General features: G+C 43.8%; 3 protein-coding genes across 4 annotated transcripts; 2 read left to right on the forward strand and 1 right to left on the reverse strand.

The window, feature by feature from the left end:
• The first annotated feature begins 1,611 nt into the window (after positions 1 to 1,611).
• Positions 1,612 to 5,827, forward strand: LOC140561437 (TLR adapter interacting with SLC15A4 on the lysosome). The gene is made up of 2 exons (XM_072686649.1): positions 1,612 to 1,680; positions 3,926 to 5,827. The coding sequence occupies exon 2, from the start codon at positions 3,927 to 3,929 to the stop codon at positions 4,770 to 4,772; it is 846 nt and encodes a 281-aa protein (XP_072542750.1). The 5' UTR covers positions 1,612 to 1,680; position 3,926; the 3' UTR covers positions 4,773 to 5,827.
• On the reverse strand, positions 4,656 to 8,829 carry LOC140561436 (E3 ubiquitin-protein ligase TRIM35-like). Its single transcript, XM_072686648.1, has 6 exons — positions 8,203 to 8,829; positions 7,060 to 7,155; positions 6,737 to 6,967; positions 6,352 to 6,374; positions 6,130 to 6,248; positions 4,656 to 6,003 (listed from the first exon to the last, which is right to left on the reverse strand). The coding sequence occupies exons 1-6, from the start codon at positions 8,602 to 8,604 to the stop codon at positions 5,468 to 5,470; spliced, it is 1,407 nt and encodes a 468-aa protein (XP_072542749.1). The 5' UTR covers positions 8,605 to 8,829; the 3' UTR covers positions 4,656 to 5,467.
• A 2,080-nt stretch (positions 8,830 to 10,909) lies between these two features.
• Positions 10,910 to 19,097, forward strand: LOC140561438 (claudin-10-like). 2 transcript variants are annotated; one of them, XM_072686650.1, is made up of 6 exons: positions 10,910 to 11,078; positions 15,104 to 15,328; positions 17,120 to 17,281; positions 17,380 to 17,461; positions 18,371 to 18,475; positions 18,947 to 19,097. In XM_072686650.1, the coding sequence occupies exons 1-6, from the start codon at positions 10,910 to 10,912 to the stop codon at positions 19,095 to 19,097; spliced, it is 894 nt and encodes a 297-aa protein (XP_072542751.1). The 2 variants fall into 2 exon arrangements, with proteins under 2 accessions (XP_072542751.1, XP_072542752.1); XM_072686651.1 differs by lacking the exon at positions 15,104 to 15,328 and having other exon boundaries at positions 10,910 to 11,123.
• The last annotated feature ends 1,184 nt before the right edge of the window (positions 19,098 to 20,281 follow it).

Raw genomic sequence — 20,281 nt, forward strand, 5'->3', positions numbered from 1 at the left:
GGAGCTGCCCTATAAATAAAAAAATGTTATTAATTATTTATTTATTGTTCTACATCCATCCAGACTCAAACAATTCCTTCTATATCCCTGGCTGTAGCTGTGATGTGATGAGATGGTTGCTATGGCATAATGGTATCCCCGGTGATCACCATAGGTGTTGCTGTGTGGTTGCTATGTTATGCTAGGTGGTTGATTGGGTATCACTTGGTTGTTGTTGGGTGTTAGTTGCTGCTAAACAGTTAAGAAGACCTGACTCCAGTGCTGACTCCAGACCTGACTCCCGACCTGACCCCCAACCTGACTCCAGAGCTGACTCCAGAGCTGACTCCCGAACTGACTCCCGACCTTACTCCCGACCTGACTCTGGACCTGACTCTGGACCTGACTCCGGACCTGACTCCAGACCTGACTCCAGAGCTGACTCCCGACCTGACTCCCGACCTGACCCCCAACCTGACTCCAGAGCTGACTCCCGACCTGACTCCCGACCTGACTCTGGACCTGACTCCAGAGCTGACTCCAGAGCTGACTCCAGAGCTGACTCCCGACCTGACTCCCGACCTGACTCTAGACCTGACTCCCGACATGATTTCAGAGCTGACTCCCGACCTGACTCCTGACCTGATTCCAGACCTGACTCCCCACCTGACTCCAGGCCTGATTCCCGACCTGATTTCTGACCTGACTCCAGACCTGACTCCTGGTGGACTGGTGGTCTACACTGACAGCTAAAATGTACTCAGATCAGAATGAATAAACCTAGAGAGGGGGGCTACACCACACGGGGCGGTACGTGAGTAAGCAGCAGGTGCAGTAGAGGAGGGGTCGTCTGATACTGATTAACCTCTTCTTTGGTTTCCAGTGAAACTAATATTAACATCTTCCTCTTTCCACATAAACAGAAGCTCTGTATTGTATGCGTGTGGAGAACAGGTGTGCAATTGCCTAATGCCATTCTTTCAGTCCATATACACACACGCTGTATGTCCAAAAGTATCCAGACACCCCTTCTAAAGACTGATAAGATGCACCCACTACTGCCATTTGTGAAATCTCCATGGAAAAAGCAATGGCAGTGGCTCTGTAGCATCCCCACATGAGCATCCCTGCCCAGAATCTCCCTGCCCAGGATCTCACTGCTCAACATCAGCCATCAGTTAGAGGGGTATACAGCCACCCAGCATGGAGCTGTGGAACCGTGGAACTACATTCTCACCCATCCAATACCTTCCATTGGTGTGCAGAACTAATCAACCAATATCAGCCCAGCTTCTTGAGGAACTTTTGGAGCTTTGTCAATTAGAAACTATGGATGAAGGTTTTTAGAAGGCCAGGGTTCCTTGAAGGTTCCTCAAAAGCACCTTAAGAGGTTCCTCCACAGTTTTAAATCGAAGAATCCCTAAAAGCTCCTCAAGAAACTTTTACTTTTACCAGTGAAATCAAAGTTCTCCCAGCCGTAGCATAAAGTGTAAAGGAGTACCGCAACAAAGATAGCACATAGGGAACTCCACATGGTGTGGTGATGTCCCTCACACTGCTTTCACTTCTCCATTCAGTGCCGCATTAAACCCAGGGAGAGGAACGCTCCTCTCACTTCAGCTCTCAGCTCAACGGAACAGAGCTTTTCGGCTATCGGCAGCTCTTCATAGCATCACTTCCACTCAGATTCTGGACCAGGAGGTGAGCTTCAGAGATTCTATTATTCCCACAATGAGAGGCTGGATCTACACTGGATTACTGAGCAAGTGCAGTCAGTGCATTTGTTTATTGATTTATCCTTGAAAAAAGGGAACATGAAAATTAGATATTGAGATATGGGGGGGGGGGGGGGGTATAATAAAGTAAATGTATCTATAATAAAAAAATAAAAAAAATTATATAACTTCACATATATGAGCAGTCGTAGTAAAAACTGATCAGAACAATTTTAGCACTTAAACAATTCAGAGATCGACGAATTGTTGCTGTCCAATGAAAACCATGTATCTCCATTTTTGTCTGTTTACTCTTCTCCATGGTTTGAACCCTGCTGCTGCTCTGTACACTGTGAATAATAATACCTAATTCTGGATGAACAGACCAATAGAAATGACTAAATGACTTGGGATGAACAGGGTTTACATTGACTTCCATTCACATTTTTGCCTTCTTCTAAAAAGTCATAAATTTGGAGATACATGTTTCTCATCTATTAGTTTGAACTGCACACACTGTGACTTTTAATAATACTTAATAATAATCTTTAATCAAGTATCATACAGATAAACAATATAACACAAATCTAGGAATGTCATCTTCCTGGAAAAGCCCCAGAAACATCCGCAGTAAGAGCAGGACTAATGTGTATCTGGAGAATATCTGTATACACTCCAGGAGCCCGGCCCTACGGCGGTTACCGGGGCCGGTGAAGGTTAAATGCATGAATATAATTATTTAATTTAATCTCCAATACCATCATTAAAAGTTAGCATAGGCCAGGATCGTAAACACTGCCGGCCGGTGGACTGACCTTCACGTTGGTTTAACATCTTAACACTCCGAGGTGCATAACTCAGTAACACCCGGGACCTCTGTAACCTCTCATACTGGAGGGGCTGTTCTCTGGTAACAGAAGTAGTAACTGTAGTAAGACTTTCGGTACTTTCCATTGGCTGTTTAAAGGGGTTAAAGTCGCACGGGTGGATTTGTTAATGGTACACAATACAATACAGGATACAGTTGGATAATAATAATAAAAAAGTAATGAGGCAATAATACAGATAAAGAGGCAATACCATATATCGTTATGTCCAATAAAAGCTAGAGAGTAATGTAAATAGGAGGCCATTCCCAGTCATTTAGAGCATTTCTATTGGTCTGTTACCAGCTACAGGGTTCAAACAGGGTGTTTTTTTATTGGACAGCAGCGATATGTGAATAGCACCTATGAATAATAACAACCTGTAGAGTATAAAGGAAAGGTCAGAGTGAGTGTGGGTTGGGGGCTAAACCCTAGTCTGTCAGGGGAGGGCGATGTCGCTACCCACTACACATGGAAAAGCAAACACAGCTGAAATGCCATCCTGTGCACTTTTGCATTATTGCTTTGGCCCACAGGAGGTCGTCACTGAGCTTACTTCTATGTAGTGAGTCTGACTTTGTTAACATGGCTCAAAAGAGGGGCAGGGAGCAAGTAAAGATGGAAAGAGGGGCGACATAAAGATGTAAGGCTGTCAGTTTAGGAATCATCTTGGAGCTGATCACATATTTACAACTGAATTAACAGCTGTTCACTCTGTAGTGCACCAGAAGTGTAATTATTCATTCAAAAATAAATTCAATTATATTAGAATCAATCATTTTAAAAATACACAATATGTCCAAATATTTATGGACACCCCTTCAAACGAATGCATTCAGCTAATTTCAGCTGCACCCATTGTTCATACAGATGTGCAAATGCACACACACACACATACACAGCTTGTCTAGTCCCTGTGTCGCCAATAGCACAGGACTCTCTGAAGCAGATAAACATGAACCTTTTGGCATCATGCCTAAAACTTGAAAGCCTTGAAAGTCAGTTTAGGCAGACAAGGTCTTGCGTGATCTAGATCTTACTTCACCTACGGGTGCTACCAAGTTGTCAGTAGAAATGGGGAATAGTTAGAGTGCCTAACAAATGTGCAAGAAGGTGTCCCCCAAGGCTGTATGTTAGGCCCCTCTCTATTGTTCCGTTTCCAGAAGAAAAGGCTGGTTAAAATAAAGTTGCAGATGTTATTCTTTGTGATGCATTATATGGAAGGGGTGTCCACAAACATTTGGACATATAGTGTATATTCCTCCTAGTTTATCCACAAACATTTTGGTAGTTTCGCCTCCTAAAATAATCCACAAATTTGCGTACATTAATGCGAGTCTTAATTTGAATCATTTCTTGACTAAGGATGCTGTGTGAAAGCAGTCTCTGGCGCATGGCGTTATGCAGCGACTCTGACCATGTGGACCCTGCTGCTCCCTGCCCAGCAGGATCTCCGAAATCTCCTCCACTGACTTCATCCCCATCGGCACAAAAAATGCTGCCTCCAGTCCGCTCATCGCCGAAGAAGCACAGCAGCAGCTTTTCTGAAGAGACCCAGTCCCAGCAGGGCGGGGTCTTCTCCCAGTCTTCTTCTCCACTGGACTGGCGGCGTCTCTCTCCAGGCGTAGGCATCCCAGGGAGGGGAGAATCCTCAGGAGCCGAGGCCTTCCTGGTGCCTTCCAGCTGCCACAGCATCTGCCAGCACTACAGCGACCTGCACATCGCAGGGGGCCAGGTCCTGCCCCTCAGTCCCAGCGCTGGAGATCCAGAGGGCAGTGACTTGCAGGACCTCCATCATGGACCCTTCCTTCTTTCCAGAGATGTTCCTCCCCCCTCCTTGCTTCCGCCTCCCCAGGTCCCAGAGCCTAGGACCACCAGATGGAGGGAGGGCAGCGGGCGTGAGCGTCCTTCTCTGCTGCAGGATGGTCGCCCACTCTCCAACTCCCAGCTGAACAGCTACCTGGAGCAGAAGCTGTTGGAGCTGTACAAAGAGTACCTGACCGAGGGCCCGGCCGGGCCACGACCCCTCATGGCCTCCGAGATTCTGCAGAGCAGCTTGAGCCAGATCACGCTGCAGCTGAGTCGGGAACAGAAGCTGGAGACGACGCGGGCCAAAGACATGCTGCTCAGCTTTCTGCTGAGAGCCACCAGCAGCTCACAGTCCAGCCAGATCAGCACCCCACAGCTGCAGATCTCCTCCCAGACAAAGTGAGGAGGCTGCAGGGAGGTGGGTCAAGCAGGAGGAAGAACTGATAGAGGTGGGACGCAGTGAGAAGGACGTGTTGGGGACAAGAGAGTGTATTCACCTTCTTTAAACCGGGACCTATTGTATCATCTTCATAAGATTGCTAGATGTGCATTTCCTCTGGAACTGCTGGATTTGAGTGCAGTATTTTGATATTATTGACCATAATATGAAGTCATGAAAGTCCGTTAAGACAGAAAAGGTCTTGCATGGTCTAGATCTCACTTGACTTACTGGTGTTACCAGTTAGTTAGTTCATATAGGAAATATTTAGAGGGCCTAAAAGCGTGCCAGATGGTGTCCCCCAAGGCTATATTTTAGGCCCTTTACTGTTTTATGTTTTCAGAAGAAAAGTCTGGGTAAAATAAAGTTGCAGATTTTATTCTTTGTGCTTAAGAATGTTGATTAAGCAAAACAACTACAGTAAGACCCCTTGATGTAAACCTGGATGCTGTTTTATGGAATCGCATAGGAAGGCTTGGACAGTTTGCAAGATCGTTCAATTTCTACAGCATTCCAGACATTAATTGGAATGCAACTGTGCTGGGAGTTTGCAAATAGTTCCACAGGAATGAGCACAGACTGTACTAAGAGGACTGCACAAACCAATCATTTCAGTATTGATTAGACTCAGTGTTGATTCACACACAGACTGAATCAACTCAACTGAACTGATTCACTGACACACTCAACTTAACTGAATTGACAGAAAGAGAGCTGATGGTATAAAACAACGGAAACACTCTCTCAGTGAATGTGTGTGTGAAAGTGTGTAAGTGTGTGTTAGTGAGAGGATCAGAGAATGAGAGTTCTCCTCTGTCCCAGTCCAGCTGAACTCGGACCCTCTGCACTTTCTGTGACACTGAGGGGAAAATGTCTGGCTGTGGTGTAGAACGGGCTTGATATGTTCCACTGTTATACCACACATACCACACTCCACTCCTAGACAATATATCTCCCTTCCTCTGAGCAGATTCTGTCATCACTCCCAGAATCCAGTTCGTAGTGTCTCGAACTTCAACATCCCAGCAGTGTGTTCCTGAGTTAAAGCTCTCAGATCCAACAACAAATAAATACCGATCAAATCTCTCTGGATTATCAAGAAGCTGCTGTTCCTCAGTGGTGACTCTCACACTGGCCAGATCATCAGACAGGAGGAGTTTAGGATAAGCAGTGTTGGGATCCAGAGTTACAGGAGCTAAAGGAAATACAGTCATGTAATACACTGATTAACACACACATTTCAGGAGTGTGATCATGTGTGTGTGTGTGTGTGTGTGTGTAATTGTGAGAGAAGAAGGAAGACAGAGAAAGTGAGACTCACTAAACTGAACCATCTCCTGCATCTTCTTCCAGACTGTGAACTTCAGGTTGGCCAGATGTTTCCCCACGTTGAGCAGAGCTCCTGAAAGCCTCTCTGGATCCTGTAGTGTGCACTGGGTTCTGGAAGAACATTCAGAACTGCTGGAGCTTTGGGTTCAGAACCACAGAGAGAGAGAGAGAGAGAGAGAGAGAGAGAGAGAGAGAGAGGAGGTCCACCACTCACCTTTTCACGGTGGTCTTGTAGTTCTGTAAAACAATCAGGGGAATATTAATGACTAATTAATCAGTGTAAAACAAAGTAAACAGCACTTTCACACCGTGTGAACATCAGAGATTATTCCCAAATCAGGCCTGATTCCCTTCCTCTAGTCCTCTAGTGGTCAGATGTTCCAGTGCTTGGTCTCCTAACTGTAATCCTTCACATCACTTCACCTGACTCAACATGAGAGATCTGTAGAAACCCTTCCCAAATCAAACTCTGGAGTCAAAAGTGCCTCTATTTCACCTTCCTCAGTCATGACTTTCTGAAGCTCTGCAGATCAAATCAGGAGTGTGAAACTGATCCGAAATCAGCTGGCTTCAATTCAATGGGACTGAATGTTCCTCACCTGTAGGAAAGACACGTCTCCAGCTCCCATCTCCTCTTCTATGGCTCTGATAGTGTCTGAAAGTGCTGATATCTCTCTGCTCATCTTCTCAATCTTCTCCTTCATCGTCTGACTCTTCTGCTTCTCTTCCTCCCTCAGTGCAGCTATCCGGGCTGCCTCTTCCTTTCGTAGGAACTGGTGAAGCTTCTTAAAGTCCTCCTTAATCTTCCTCTCTGTGTGTCGGGCCTGAGCCTGGAAGGAAGGAGTCAATCAAAGGAAATGTGATTGATTGTGTAAGGATGTAGATTCAGAATCATGATCTCAGAAGATCTTCTCATTCTGACCTTTATATGCTCTGCAGTCTGATCCCAGTTCAGTTTACACTTCTTAAAGATCTCTAGTTTCTCCTTTAGGGGCTTCAGAGCAGTTCTGATCTCCTCCTGAAAGAAATGAAATAATTGATATGAGGCTTTTTACAATGACGTTTCATAAAGCAACTTTACAGAGATCCGGATCCGGATCTTTATCAATATTCTCATCGGAACTGAGTGAGAAAAAGTTGAGCATCATCCAGTTTTCATTTCTTTAAGACAGTCCGTTATTTTATTGAGACAAAGGTCCTCATTTGGTTCAGCTGATGAGTAAATCTGGGCGTTTACGGATTACTTTACTCAGCGGCAGCATAAAAAGAGTAAACAGTAACGGACCCAGGATTGACCCTTGTGGAACACCATAGATCTCGTTGGTGTGATCAGAGCATTCGTTATTTAAATAAACACACTGGTAGTGATCGGTCACTAATAGGATCTAAACCACGTGAGGGTGGATCCTTTATATTTCTGGTCTATGGAAAAGAATCACATGATCTATGGTGTGAACTGGACCCTCACTCACTACAATACACAACCATGGCTCACGGAAAACACACTACAGACAACAATGGAAATATTTCTTTTAACTCACACATACACTCACATACAGATAAATATGTACATATGTATATGTATGTATATATATACACACACACACACACAGACACGCACTATTTCATCCCTGTATATATATTTGTATATTTGTATTCTGTACTTTTTTTTTTTTTTGCTTATATTTCTATATTTTCATTTTTATATTCTATTCTTTAACTTAAATGTAACTTATTCTATTTTTATTTTCTTCATTTTTATTTTATTTTTTTCTTTTGCACTTTTTGCACTTTACTTTACTTCATTAAGTTAAGGTTTAGTTAAGTTTAAATGTAGATTTTTATTGTATAGCTTGATGTGAGCAGACTGTCAAAAAAGCATTTCACTGCAAGTTATACTGTGTATGACTATGTACGTGACAAATAAAATTTGATTTGATTTGATTTGATTTGAAAGGCAGCACTAAGATCAAGTAGCAGAAGAAAAGTAGTTTAGCCCCTATCAAGAGAGAGAAAGAGACCATTTGGAAGCTCCTGGATTTCTGACCAACTGTGATCGTCCTACCTTGCAGTCTGTTACAGCCTCATCGATGGGGCAGAACTTGTGGTTGGTGTGTTTCCTTGAAGTTTGACACACCACACATGCAGGCTGCTGATCGTCCAGACAGAAGAGTCTGAGGGTCTCACTGTGCAGACTGCAGAGTGTTTCAGACCCTGCTGAAGCTCTCTGACTTCTCTCCTTTAAGAAGGTCTCACACAGGTTCTTTAAAGCCAGGTTTCTGGGAGGAACTTCCATTGAAGATCTTATCCTACAAACTGGACATTCTCTGGATCCTTTGGTCTCCCAGAACCTTTGCAGACACTCTTTACACACACTGTGGCTACAGAGCAGGACAACAGGGTCCCTGAAGATGTCACAGCACACAGGACAGGAGAAATCCTCCTCTGAGAAAGATCTGGAAGCCATTTTCTTTATCTGCTTCTCCTTCCTGCCAGAACGCTCAGACTTTCACTTTCAGTTGTGTGGAGTTCTCACTCTCTGATTTCAGGTTCTCTTCAGGTCAGACAGTGTGTTTGTAGATCCAGTTAGTGATCGTTTCCCTTCAGAGGAATTCTCCAGCTTCAGAAATCTCCATAAACCCCCGAACAAAACTTCACTCAGCAGCTCAACAGAACAGCCCGACTGTACAGCTCTGCAGACGCCTCACCCTCACCTCTTCCTCACTGGGAAGAGTTTTAGTGGGTGGGGTTTTGTGGAAATAAAGTTAAGAATTAAAAGCAGAAACAGCAGAAAGTATATAAAATAGATCAGATCATTTTAATAAAACATGAAATGAAGTACATTTAATATCATCAGGTTTTGATTCTACAGCAATTAACAATCTAGGTTAAATTATTGATCTTCTTGAGATCAATAAATAGACATTTGAGTAATGAATTCATGACCTTTTTAATGATAAAATTGAAAAATAACTACAGCAAATGTTGATGAATGCTTTAATGGACTCTTAGAGTGTTACGGGATGGAGGGGGTGGTGGTGGAACTGTGTCAGGTAAGCTGAAGCTTTATATCCTCAAAGACCTTCTAGCCCTCTGTGGCCCAGCGGAAAGGTCCTGAGGTCTTCTGAGTAAGGGCGATGAGGGGAGCCACCACAGAACTCCAGAGGACGTTTCAAACCCCAAGAAACACTGGCCATGTCTAAGGGGGATAGGATGTGCCCAGTCAATTACTGTCTTCATTTTAGATCAGGAACCCTTGGACACAATGAAGCCCAGGAAGACCACCAAATCGGCATGAAACACTGAATTCTCCAACTTTATGAACAGGTGGCTCTCAAGAGCTGGAGAGCCCACCTGACATGTGCTACATGTTCCTTGAGGGACTGAGTGTAAATTAAAATGTCATCAAGGTACACGAATACAAACCTGTTCAGGGTGTCCCTTAACGCCATTACTTAGTATTGGTAATGCCCAGAGGGAGTGATGACTGCCGTCTTCCATTCACCCCCCTTTCTTGTGCGGATGAGATTGTAGGTGCTCTGCGTGTCCAACTTGGTAAATATTGAAGCCTGATGGAGTGCCTCAAAGGCAGTGGGCATAAGGGGAAGCATAAGGGGTAGCAGTCCTTTACTGTTATTGCATTGAACCCCCAGTAATCAAGACAAGGACGGAGCCCTACATCCTCGAAAAGCTCACCCCTGCAGGAGAAGAGGAGGGTGTTATGAAATCTGATGAGGTGCCTGTACCTTGGACATGGGTGCTGAGAACCCCAAGCAATTGCTCTAGCAGTTGGGTCCCCATGCATACACCGACCTGGTACACCAGCTGATGCGAGTCTTATGGAGTTCAAGCCAGTGGTATCCTAACACCAGCTGAAAATGAGGGCCTGAGTGACATACAACTCCACTCCCTCAACATGTGAGCCCATCCATAGTGCAAGGGGCTGAGTGCAGTGTGTAACTGGACCAGACCCCAGTGACTGCCCATCTACAGCAAGAATAGGCAATGGGTGATCGAGGAGGAGGAGTCCCTGTGGCCCCAGAATCCACGCATAGGCATCCTGCAGTTTGGTGGTTTGGTGGATATATGGGAGCCCCATGAAAGGGAGGCCAGATGTTTGGGCAGGAGGCCAGGAGATATCATTCCAGCTCTGCTGGGTCCAAATTGGCTGCATCTTTCTGTTACTGTTAATGTCCTGTGGGCAGCATCTTGTGGGCACTGATGGAGGACTAGGGGATGACCAACACAAACTACAGCAACAATTTAGAGCTTGGACCAGCTAGGTAGGAGTGTCTAATAGAGTGGACTGTGAGTGACTGGTCATATTACATCCACTGAATCTGAAGATCTACTGAGCTACCTCAATATGGACGATCAAATTCTGAGAATTATTACCAAGAGTGGAACATCTGGGAATGAACTTTGTCACATGTGAAAATATGAAGGCTTACCAATTTGTTTTGGAGATGTTAATGTTGCACCTGACCAACCGTACCCTTCGCAAAGCAGCGATGCCAACATGTCTCGAACGGAAAGCCGAGTGTTTGGTTTAATGACTAACTGCCAGTTCGCCCTCAAGTATACTTTTACTCGGGTCCATACAGTAAAAATAAACCAGAGCAGATGTCCCACTTTGTAAATTATCACTCAGTAACACATGTCTGCTTTGTAATTTCTTCTTCTCCTGGAGCATCTCCTTTGTTCTACACTGGCATTTAGGATCTACAAGAGTGTAGGACCCCCGCCCCCTTCTGAGTGTTTGCCTGCAAACGATGTCCTGCAGGCAAATTGTGGCTCTGTTGGCAGGAATAGTGGGTTTGGGTGCTACCCTTGGTGCCACAGTGTCCAACGAGTGGAAGAGCACCAGCAGGGCTTCTTCGGTCATTACGGCGACCTGGGTGTTCCAGGGCCTCTGGATGAACTGCGCTGGAAATGCTTTAGGTGCTGTGCACTGCAGGCAGCACCACACCATCTTCAAACTGGAGGGTAAGACAGATCGCTGGTGATTATACATTATTGTTCCGCTGTTTGCTGCTATAAGCACACTATGTGGACAAAAGTATTGAGACACTGCTCATTCATTGCTTCTTCTGAAATTAAGGGTATTAAAAGAGCTGATCCTGCTTTTGTTGGAGTAACTGTCTCTACTGTCCAGGGAATAAGGCTTTCTACTAGATTTTGGAGGAGCATTGCTGAGAGGATTAGATTGCATTCAGTTTAGGTCAGAATGTTGGATGGATGATCACCACTCTACCTGATACTTAACTCTTCAATTCAAACTCCCCAAAAGTATTGGATAGAGCACCCAACCATCATACCACTGCTCCACAGCTTAATGCTGGGGGGGGCTTTATACCCCTCTATCTGCTCCAGTGAGTCCTATTCTATTGCCGATACTCTACAGGGACAAGACAAGCTGTGTGTGTGTGCAAACATGAGCACATCTGTGTCAGCTTGGCTGCAGCTTGAAGTAGCTGATTGCATTTATTAGAAGGGGTGTCCACAAACTTTTGGACATATAGTGTACATCCTTATTTGACTTGATTATAGGCAATAACACCCATCTACAGCTTCACTGGCACCTGTGAAGGAGCCTGGCTGCAGTTTAAGGCAAGGCATCAACAGAATCTTGTCAGACAGGCTAAAACCAGCTCTATGTAATAGTGTAATTGTGATGTCGTGTTGTTATCGTGATGTAGTAGTGTTATTGTGATGTAATAGTGTAATTGTGATGTAATAGTGTAATTGTGATGTTATTGTGATGTAATAGTGTTATTGTGATGTAATAGTGCTATTGTGATGTGATGTAATGTAATAGTGTTATTGTGATGTTATAGTGTTACTGTGATGTAGTAGTGCTATTGTGATGTAATAGTGTTACTGTGATGTGATAGTGTCATTGTGATGTAATAGTGTTACAGTGATGTAGTAGTGTTACTGTGATGTAGTAGTGGTATTGTGATGTGATAGTGTCATTGTGATGTAATAGTGGTATTGGGATGTAGTAGTGTTATTGTGATGTACTAGTGTTACTGTGATGTAATAGTGTTATTGTGATGTATTAGTGTTATTGTGATGTCATAATGTTGTTATGATGTAAGAGTGTTGTTATGATGTAATACTATTATTGTGTTATAATGGTGATGCAAAGTAATGTATTGAGTCACAACAGGATTGTTGTATTGTTTTAGTTTTATTGTGACATAAAAGCATTATTGTGAAGTAATAGTGATGTAATGTTAGTGTTATTGCAACGTTATTAATACTGAGATGTGATAGTTATTGGGGTATTATAGATGTTATTATAGATAGGATGTTATTATAATATAATTTTATTAATATGTTTATTGGCTTGTCATGTGTTATTGTTATTATCATTATAAATCATTCTAGATGAACTGACCAATAGAAATGCTCTAATTAACTGAGAATAAACATTTATTTTACATTGACTTCCATTCAGAGTTCAGCATTTGTTAGCATTTGTGGACATGATCAAGCACTCCTACACAGCTGTGGAGCAAAAGACACCCCTGAAAAGATGAGCCACAGTTTGGGCCAGAAGGCCGTAGCTGTAGCACCACTGCATGGATGGGTCACTGTAACCCCTTAATGCAGTGAATACAGGGTCATCTGTACAGACTGGAGGGGCTATTCTCTGCTAGCAGAGGTTTACAACAATACTTTCGGCCCAATGGCGGCTATAAGGGGTTAATCCAATGACTAAACCAGTGTGTAATGTTTTACCCAACGAACTGGGTTACTGTGTTACCCACCCAACCGGGCTATTTTCAGCACGGAGAGTAAAAATAAATCTGTGCACTCTTTACAAATTAGCATACTGAACCCTCCTGTTCAACTATGAGGAACAGCGGTTGTGGTGAACAGGTACTATTAATAATAATGTAATCAATATTTAGTGTAATCAAAGTAAACATGGTTTACTTATCATATTAATTTAAGTTTCTATTGATTTTTTAATTTTATTTTATTCTTTTATATTTAGATTTTTTTTGGCCTTGCAGACTTGGCACAGCTGATGGATGTGGGACAAGCGCCAAAAATATTTTTATTCTGTAGTTTTAAACATTTAAACTGTTTAGTTTGAGCCACAGTGTAACAGGGTGGTTAATTAACACATGAATTATTTTTTTAGTGTGTATATGACCTGTAATAAATTACAAACATTATATGAATCACAGCGAGAAATGCTTTAGAATAAAAAAAATATAATCATAAAAAATAATAATAATAAATAATTTCTTATCCAAAGAATATACAACTCCTTACTCCACGCAGATGAGCATAAACATAGTAAGACATCCGAACCCACCGCCTGCAGAGAGCTCCCAACTGAGATCACTTAGCGCTCTGAAGTGTGTCACTTAAGTACATTATCAAAGCAAATGGATGCAGCGCCCTCTTGTGGTACTATACAATATCTACTCTGGCCTAATGCATGAATCCTCTACAGCAGGGGACCCTTTTTTTAGCACCAGAGTTGGAAACCTGTTCTGTGGGTGATTCATGATTCACTAGGCCAGAACAGAGACGGGACAGTACCACAAGAGGGCGCTCCATCCGTTTGCATAAATGATCCACTTAAGTGACAAATTTTGGACTCTGGACGGAGATTCTTGTAAATTCTGCCCCAAACACGGGCTTTCTGGGGAGGCGTCTGGCCAGGTTAGCATTTCCAGAAGATCTGTGACACCTGTACATGCAGATGACTCCATCTTTAAGGCTGACTTGTTGCAGTCGGAGAGAAACCATGCAGCTTTCTCCGAACTCAAAGATGCTAATTTGGCATTTTCCGATGATGTCATGGAGCTAATGAGTGACCTGAGAGGACTAACCTTCAGGCGAAGGGGCTTTGTGCTAATGACATGCACGCCCTGGTCAACGTCTTAAAAAAATAAAATAATAATAAATAAATCATACATACTACATGGCCAAATGTTTGTGGACACCTCTTCTATAATGAATGTATTCTGCTACTTTTTCTTTTTACCCCTAAGTGTGGGCTAGAGGGGTATAAAGCCCCCCAGCATTGAGGAGCTGTGGAGCAGTGGAGAAACTGTGTTCTCTGGAATGATGGTGGTGGAGCTCCATCCAGTACTTTTGGATGGGATGAGTTGGGGATGAGGAGGTGGGGTGGTGATCATCATGCAACATCCTGACCTCACTAATAAATGCCAAAATCTAATAGAAGGTCTTCTTCTTCAGAAGCGTTAGCATCACTACCCCACCTCATCATCCCCAACTCCCCAACTCATCTCAAAAGTACTGGATGGAGCTCCACCACCATCATTCCAGGGAACACAGTTCCTCCACTGCTCCACAGCTCCTCAATGCTGGGGGGCTTTATACCACTCTAGCCCACGCCTGGCATTATTAGGCAGCATGGAGCCAACAGGGTCATGATGAGTCCTATTCTATTGGCAGTACTTCTCTGCAGGGACTAGACAAGCTGTGTTTGTGCATTTGCACATGTCCACAAATATTGGGACATACTGTATATACATAACAGTACAAGAAAAACAGCTCAGCTTCTAGGGATTCTTTCACTTCTGTCCTGCCCTAGTTCCTCGGACAAGGTCATGAATAGTTAATGAGAGACTTTCTCTCATTTGCATATTAAAAAATCACAGCCATACACAGCTACCCCACATCAATATACCATTGGTGCACAGTTCATTACCTTTCCTACATACACCCCCACACACACACCTCCTAGGTATGGTCAGTCATTACACTGAGTCCTGAGATACCATGGCGACATTGTCATAAGGGGGCAGGAGTGGGCATACGTTGGATGATGGTGACGACTGAGGCTTAAAAAACCCTCCCCCAGACTATCAACCAGTGTGGAATACATTAACTACCTACTTCTGCGTGGTTAGCCTGGGATACACCCTGAGGAACCTCGAGGAACCCTGTGAAGCACAAAGGGGCCAGCTTTGGAGGAACAATGGGTAACATGGTGACAGAGATAACGGCCTTTGTGGTAGCCACTGCAGGCTGGGTGCTGGTGTCCTCCACCATTCCAACAGACTACTGGAAGGTGTCTTCAATCGACGGCACGGTTATTACCACAGCAACCTACTGGTCCAACCTGTGGAAGACCTGCGTGACTGATTCTACTGGAGTTTCCAACTGCAAGGACTTCCCTTCCATGCTCGCTCTGGACGGTCAGCTAGCTCTTTTCTTTAATATTCATTACGATTGATTACTGCTGCTGCTGTTGGAAATTAGGTGCACACTGTAATCAGGTCGGTTCAGAGCCCCTGAACACCTTTTTTTAGTGTGTTCTTGTGAGAGAGAGAGAGAGAGATTAATGGACAAAAGTTTTGGGACACCTGCTCATTGTTCATTGTTTCTTCTGAAATTAAGGCAATATAAAAAAGTTGGAGTAACTGTCTCTACTGTCCAGAGAAGAAGACTTTCTACTAGATTTTGGAGTAGAACATTGCTGTGATGATTTGATTGTATTCTAGATCAGAATCTCATCCCCAACTTCCCAACCCATCACATCCAAAAGTATTGGATGGAGCTCCACCACCATCATTCCAGAGAACACAGTTCTTCCACTGCTCCACAGCTCCTCAATGCTGGGGGGCTCTATATCCCTCTACTAGCCCACACCTGGGATTAAAAGGCATGGTGCCAATAGGTTCATCTGGTTTATCTGTTTCAGAGAGTCCTATTCTATTGGCAATACTTCTCTACAGCAACCAAACAAGCTGTGTGTGTTTGTGCAGTTGCACATCTGTGTCAGCAATGGGTGCAGCTTAAAGTACCGTAGCTAAATGTATTCATTATAGGAGAGGTGTCCACAAATATTTGGACATATAGTGTAACTTTGTTTACAAACAACAATTAAGCTGTTTGCTTAATTATGTATGTATGGTTTTCCTAGTCCTCCAGCATGACCAAGGTGGTTGACCAGCATGTCCATCAGCTTGTCCAAACAGATCAGCCAGCTATGACCGGCTTTACGACCAGCTTGGTCACGTTGGTCATGCTGATAGACCAGCTAGTCCATCAAACTCAATGCTGGTCAAGAGCTCAGCTCCTCTACCAGTATAGGGTACGTTTTTACCTGGATGACCACCTACAAAGACCAGCTTAGACCACCTGAAACCAGCTACCAGCTGAGGCTGGTCTGGAGCTTCCAAGCTGTGCTCTGCAGCTGAGCTGTGAACATCTCCCTCTAATGAAAACTCAGCTACTTTCCTCTGCATTCAGTTCGGGGTCACTAGTTTTGGCACCCTTTGCCTCTTTTTGCATCTGCCTAATTCCTGGAAGCATCTCCGGGTACTGCCATGTTCTCTCCAGGCCTCTGATGGATCAGCATAATTTAACGGCCTGGTTAAAGAACAGTCCCCCCATCCTGTTAATGTTTAGCAGTATTTTTCAGCTCCTTAATGTGATCTTTCCATCAGCTCCAGGCTATTTTGCACATAATTGTTAGAAATCGTTAACTATCAAGCTTTTATTTGCCAGTAAATCACCTCTCTGTGGACAGTCCAGCATTTTGAAATTGACCGTTTTATACAGTACTCAAGCACAACACTGAGCTGGGGTGTTCTTTACAGGTTCTGTTACTTGTGACTAGACCCAGCTAACATGCCCATGTGGGGTCTTTATGGGTGGCCCAGCTGGGAATCAGATGGCTTTGTCCATGGGTTTCATGTAGGCCTCACATCTGGATGCCCACCAGGGTCAGTGATGGGACCAGGAGGGGTCAAACATGGGTACCATCTGGGTTGTACACTGCATACAGGGCCTAGATGGGACCCATGTGAGGATAAGGTGGGCTGTAATGATGGAATCCCCAATTGAGTACAAACCCACTCAAAGCCCATGCTCACCTGGAACCCACCTGGAACCCACCTAGCCCACGTTCCACATGTGAGCCCCTCATGAGCGTACTGGCTGGGTAGTAACGTCGATGCGAACTTTCCTTCTATGTGTGACAGGTTACATCCAGGTGTGCCGAGGCCTGATGATCTCAGCTGTCTGTCTGGGCTTCTTTGCGACGGCCTGCGCCCTGGTGGGAATGAAGTGCACCAAAATTGGTGGAAGTGATCTGATTAAAGCCAGGATCGCATTCTTCGCTGGGTTCCAGTTCTTTATAAGCGGTCAGTCTTCTTCTTCTTCTTCTTCTTCTTCTTTTACTTCTTCCTTTTTTAAGTCTGAAATCTCATCAATCATTTTACCCCAATTCCTGTTTTTCCAGGTCTATGCTCCTTGAGTGCCTGCTCCCTGTACGCCCACAGAATAACGTCCGAGTTTTTTGACCCGATGTTCATGGCACAAAAGTACGTTCAACATCAACACTGATCGCACACACTGCATGTCCAAATAATTGTGGACACCCCTTCTATTGAATGCATTGGGCTGCTTTAAGTTGCTCCCAGACCTTGTCTAGTCCCTGTAGAGAAGTACTGTCAATAGAATAGGACCCTCTGGATCAGTTAAGCATGCTGTCTAATAAAGCCAGGCGTGGGCTAGAGGGTATAAAGCCCCCCAGATTGAGGAGCTGTGGAGCAGTGGAAGAACTGTGTTCTCTGGAATGATGGTGGTGGAGCTCTATCCAGTACTTTTGGTTGAGGATGAGGCAGGGTGGTGATCATCAAATATCCTGACCTCACTAGCACTGCTCTCAAATCCTCACAGCAATGTTCCTCCCAAATCTAGTAGAAAGTCTTCTTCTGTGGACAGTAGAGACAGTTACTCCAATAACAGCAACAATGCCCTTGATTTCAGAAGAAACTATGAGCAATGAGCAGGTGTCCCAATACTTTTGTCCATATAGTGTATGTAACCATATATTTGACATGTAAAAATCCAGTGTGCATTAGTGATTGGATCATGGTGTGATTAGATTTAGCTGCAGGACAAGCCAGGGTCAGAATTAGGGCATTTTTTCCTTCATCTCTTGTTTAACGCTTAGACAGTTGCACCACTCAGAAGTCCCATAAGTTTAGCATTTACAGAAAATAAACTGTAATAATCTCCAATTCCAATACTTTTCTAATTGATACAAATGCAATGTTATTGGACATCCTAGCCTAGCCTAGCCTAGCCTTCAAGGAGAACATTACCTGGTAAATCTGCTATGTCAGCTAACAGATGGGACATCACTCGTAAAGCCCATCAGTGCATCATATAAACTAAAGCCGAGTGAGGAGCCGTGGCTCAGGGTTAACTCTTCTATTTCTTCTCAGGTATGAACTGGGGGCTGCTCTGTTCATTGGCTGGGCGGGCTCGGCACTGTGTATCCTGGGAGGGCTAGTGTTCTTCTTATCGCTGTCTGATGGCATCAGTAGAAGGTAATGCAGAGCGAAACACCATATCGTGCTTCTGTCTGTCAGTTGAGATGGATGAGATAAAAAAACAGTAGAATTTTTGGAAATCATATATATCTATGTATATGTGCATATATTATTACTGGGCACTCTGAGTGGCCAAGAGGACTAAGGCACTGCCACTATAATCTGAGGATTACTGGGTGAAATGCTGCTTGCCATCAGCATCCGGAGTCTGATAGAGCACAACTGGCCTTGCTCTCTCAGGGGTGGGTTGATGGTACTTCCTCCATATTTCTCAGCACTGCAAGATCAGCATCTGTTAGCTGGCTGGATTCACATGTAATTGGACATAAATCTGGGTACAAAAATTGGGGAATTTATTAAATAAACAGTTAATACATGTAGATTATTTTAATTGTATTTGCAACCACGACAACTGTATTCAAACCATAAGCATGTCCACTAAGCTTCTCCTCTTTTTCTTTTCTCTAGCCAAAGCAATGCTGACAGGAGACGGTATGTTTACAGCGCCTCCTATATCTCCTCCCACGGCAAGTCACAAAACCAGATGGCCAATGGCAGAAGACCCCCTCCAGATTACAGCAGCACCTCACAACAGTTTGATAAGAATGCCTACGTATGATCGCCAGTGGAGAAAATCAACACCGGCCACTTTCCTGCTGGAGAACCTTTGGAAGAATTCTGAAGCCTCTGCAAAAATCATGAATCAAGAAATTTCAGGTTATACCAGTGACTAGAAGACATGGACGCCGTGTTTCGAAATGAAGCCAGAACTGTCCACCATGTTGATAAATCTGCAACCGGAGTCTGCGCAGTAGAGACCAGAGGCGGAGCCAGACTTGTATACTCATTTTTTAGACCCGCCCCCTTCTCCCAGACCAACCTCAGTGTCTCAGACCGTCTTCACTGAGCTTCCAGTGCAGAAGCAGAGCGGATTTCCCCCTGGATTCCCAGTCTGTCCGGTAAGTGGACAACAGCTCCAACAGTAAAAGTGCAGTTCAGGTAAGTTCCTCTACAGCTCAGCTCCGGCCTCTTCCAGCCAAGACTGTCTGCCTGTCAATCACTTCATTCCTAAGTGTAGCCCCGCCTTCCTACGATAGAGCAGAGTAAAGGTTAAGGTCAATTAAATTATATAGGTCAATTTCAGCACAGGGAGGCTAACTGCTGGAGTTTGGATACTCTGGAGATGGAGAGACAGTTTAGAGCAGGAAAATGAGAAGGAAAAAGGGCGGAGCTGTTTTCTCACTGAAACATATGAGGATGGGCAGAGCTACACGTCATACTGCAACCAGCCAGCAGAGGCGCTAGACCTGTGGTTGCTTCACTTTTGAGAGATGTTGTGCTGTCCATGTTCTCTACAGTCACTGGTTTATATAGTAATATCTACACCTTTTATTGTTTTATATATTCTCAATCTGGCAGCAGATGGACCAATAGAAATGCTCCAAAATGACTTAGATCTTTTTATATTGACTTCAAATGAAAGTTAAGAAGATGTTTCCCTCTTCTGTAAAGCTGCAGTTTCGGAGATACAAGGTTTTTAATATTGATCAGCCCGTTAATGGTGGTTTTATATATACTGTCCACACCTGCAATATTCTATAAATGTTTGCAGAAAATAAAAGTGTCCTTTTCAGAGCTTTTTCTAAATGTATCTTTAGTAACTTGTTAGAAATGTGGATTTTCGGACAAATGACTGAAATTAACTTCTGAATTATTTAGATTTTTATTGCTTTTTTTTTTTTTACATATTTATCTGTATATTAACACAGCATCCTGTATCTCTAAAGCACTGTACAGCTGTTC

Source organism: Salminus brasiliensis, chromosome 8 (genome assembly GCF_030463535.1).
Source record: "Salminus brasiliensis chromosome 8, fSalBra1.hap2, whole genome shotgun sequence".
Taxonomy (NCBI): Eukaryota; Metazoa; Chordata; class Actinopteri; order Characiformes; family Bryconidae; genus Salminus; species Salminus brasiliensis.

What these genes read in the sequence shown, in the direction of transcription:
- LOC140561438 (XM_072686650.1), top strand. Translation starts at nt 10,910, where the DNA reads ATGTCCTGCAGGCAAATTGTGGCTCTGTTGGCAGGAATAGTGGGTTTG. An exon ending in TTCCATGCTCGCTCTGGACG is followed by an intron (nt 15,329 to 17,119) that starts GTCAGCTAGCTC and finishes TATGTGTGACAG; the next exon opens with GTTACATCCAGGTGTGCCGA. An exon ending in GTTCCAGTTCTTTATAAGCG is followed by an intron (nt 17,282 to 17,379) that starts GTCAGTCTTCTT and finishes CTGTTTTTCCAG; the next exon opens with GTCTATGCTCCTTGAGTGCC.
- LOC140561437 (XM_072686649.1), top strand. Translation starts at nt 3,927, where the DNA reads ATGCTGTGTGAAAGCAGTCTCTGGCGCATGGCGTTATGCAGCGACTCT.
- LOC140561436 (XM_072686648.1), bottom strand. Translation starts at nt 8,604, where the DNA reads ATGGCTTCCAGATCTTTCTCAGAGGAGGATTTCTCCTGTCCTGTGTGC. An exon ending in AGGCTGTAACAGACTGCAAG is followed by an intron (nt 7,156 to 8,202) that starts GTAGGACGATCA and finishes CATTTCTTTCAG; the next exon opens with GAGGAGATCAGAACTGCTCT. An exon ending in TACAAGACCACCGTGAAAAG is followed by an intron (nt 6,249 to 6,351) that starts GTGAGTGGTGGA and finishes ATGTTCTTCCAG; the next exon opens with AACCCAGTGCACACTACAGG.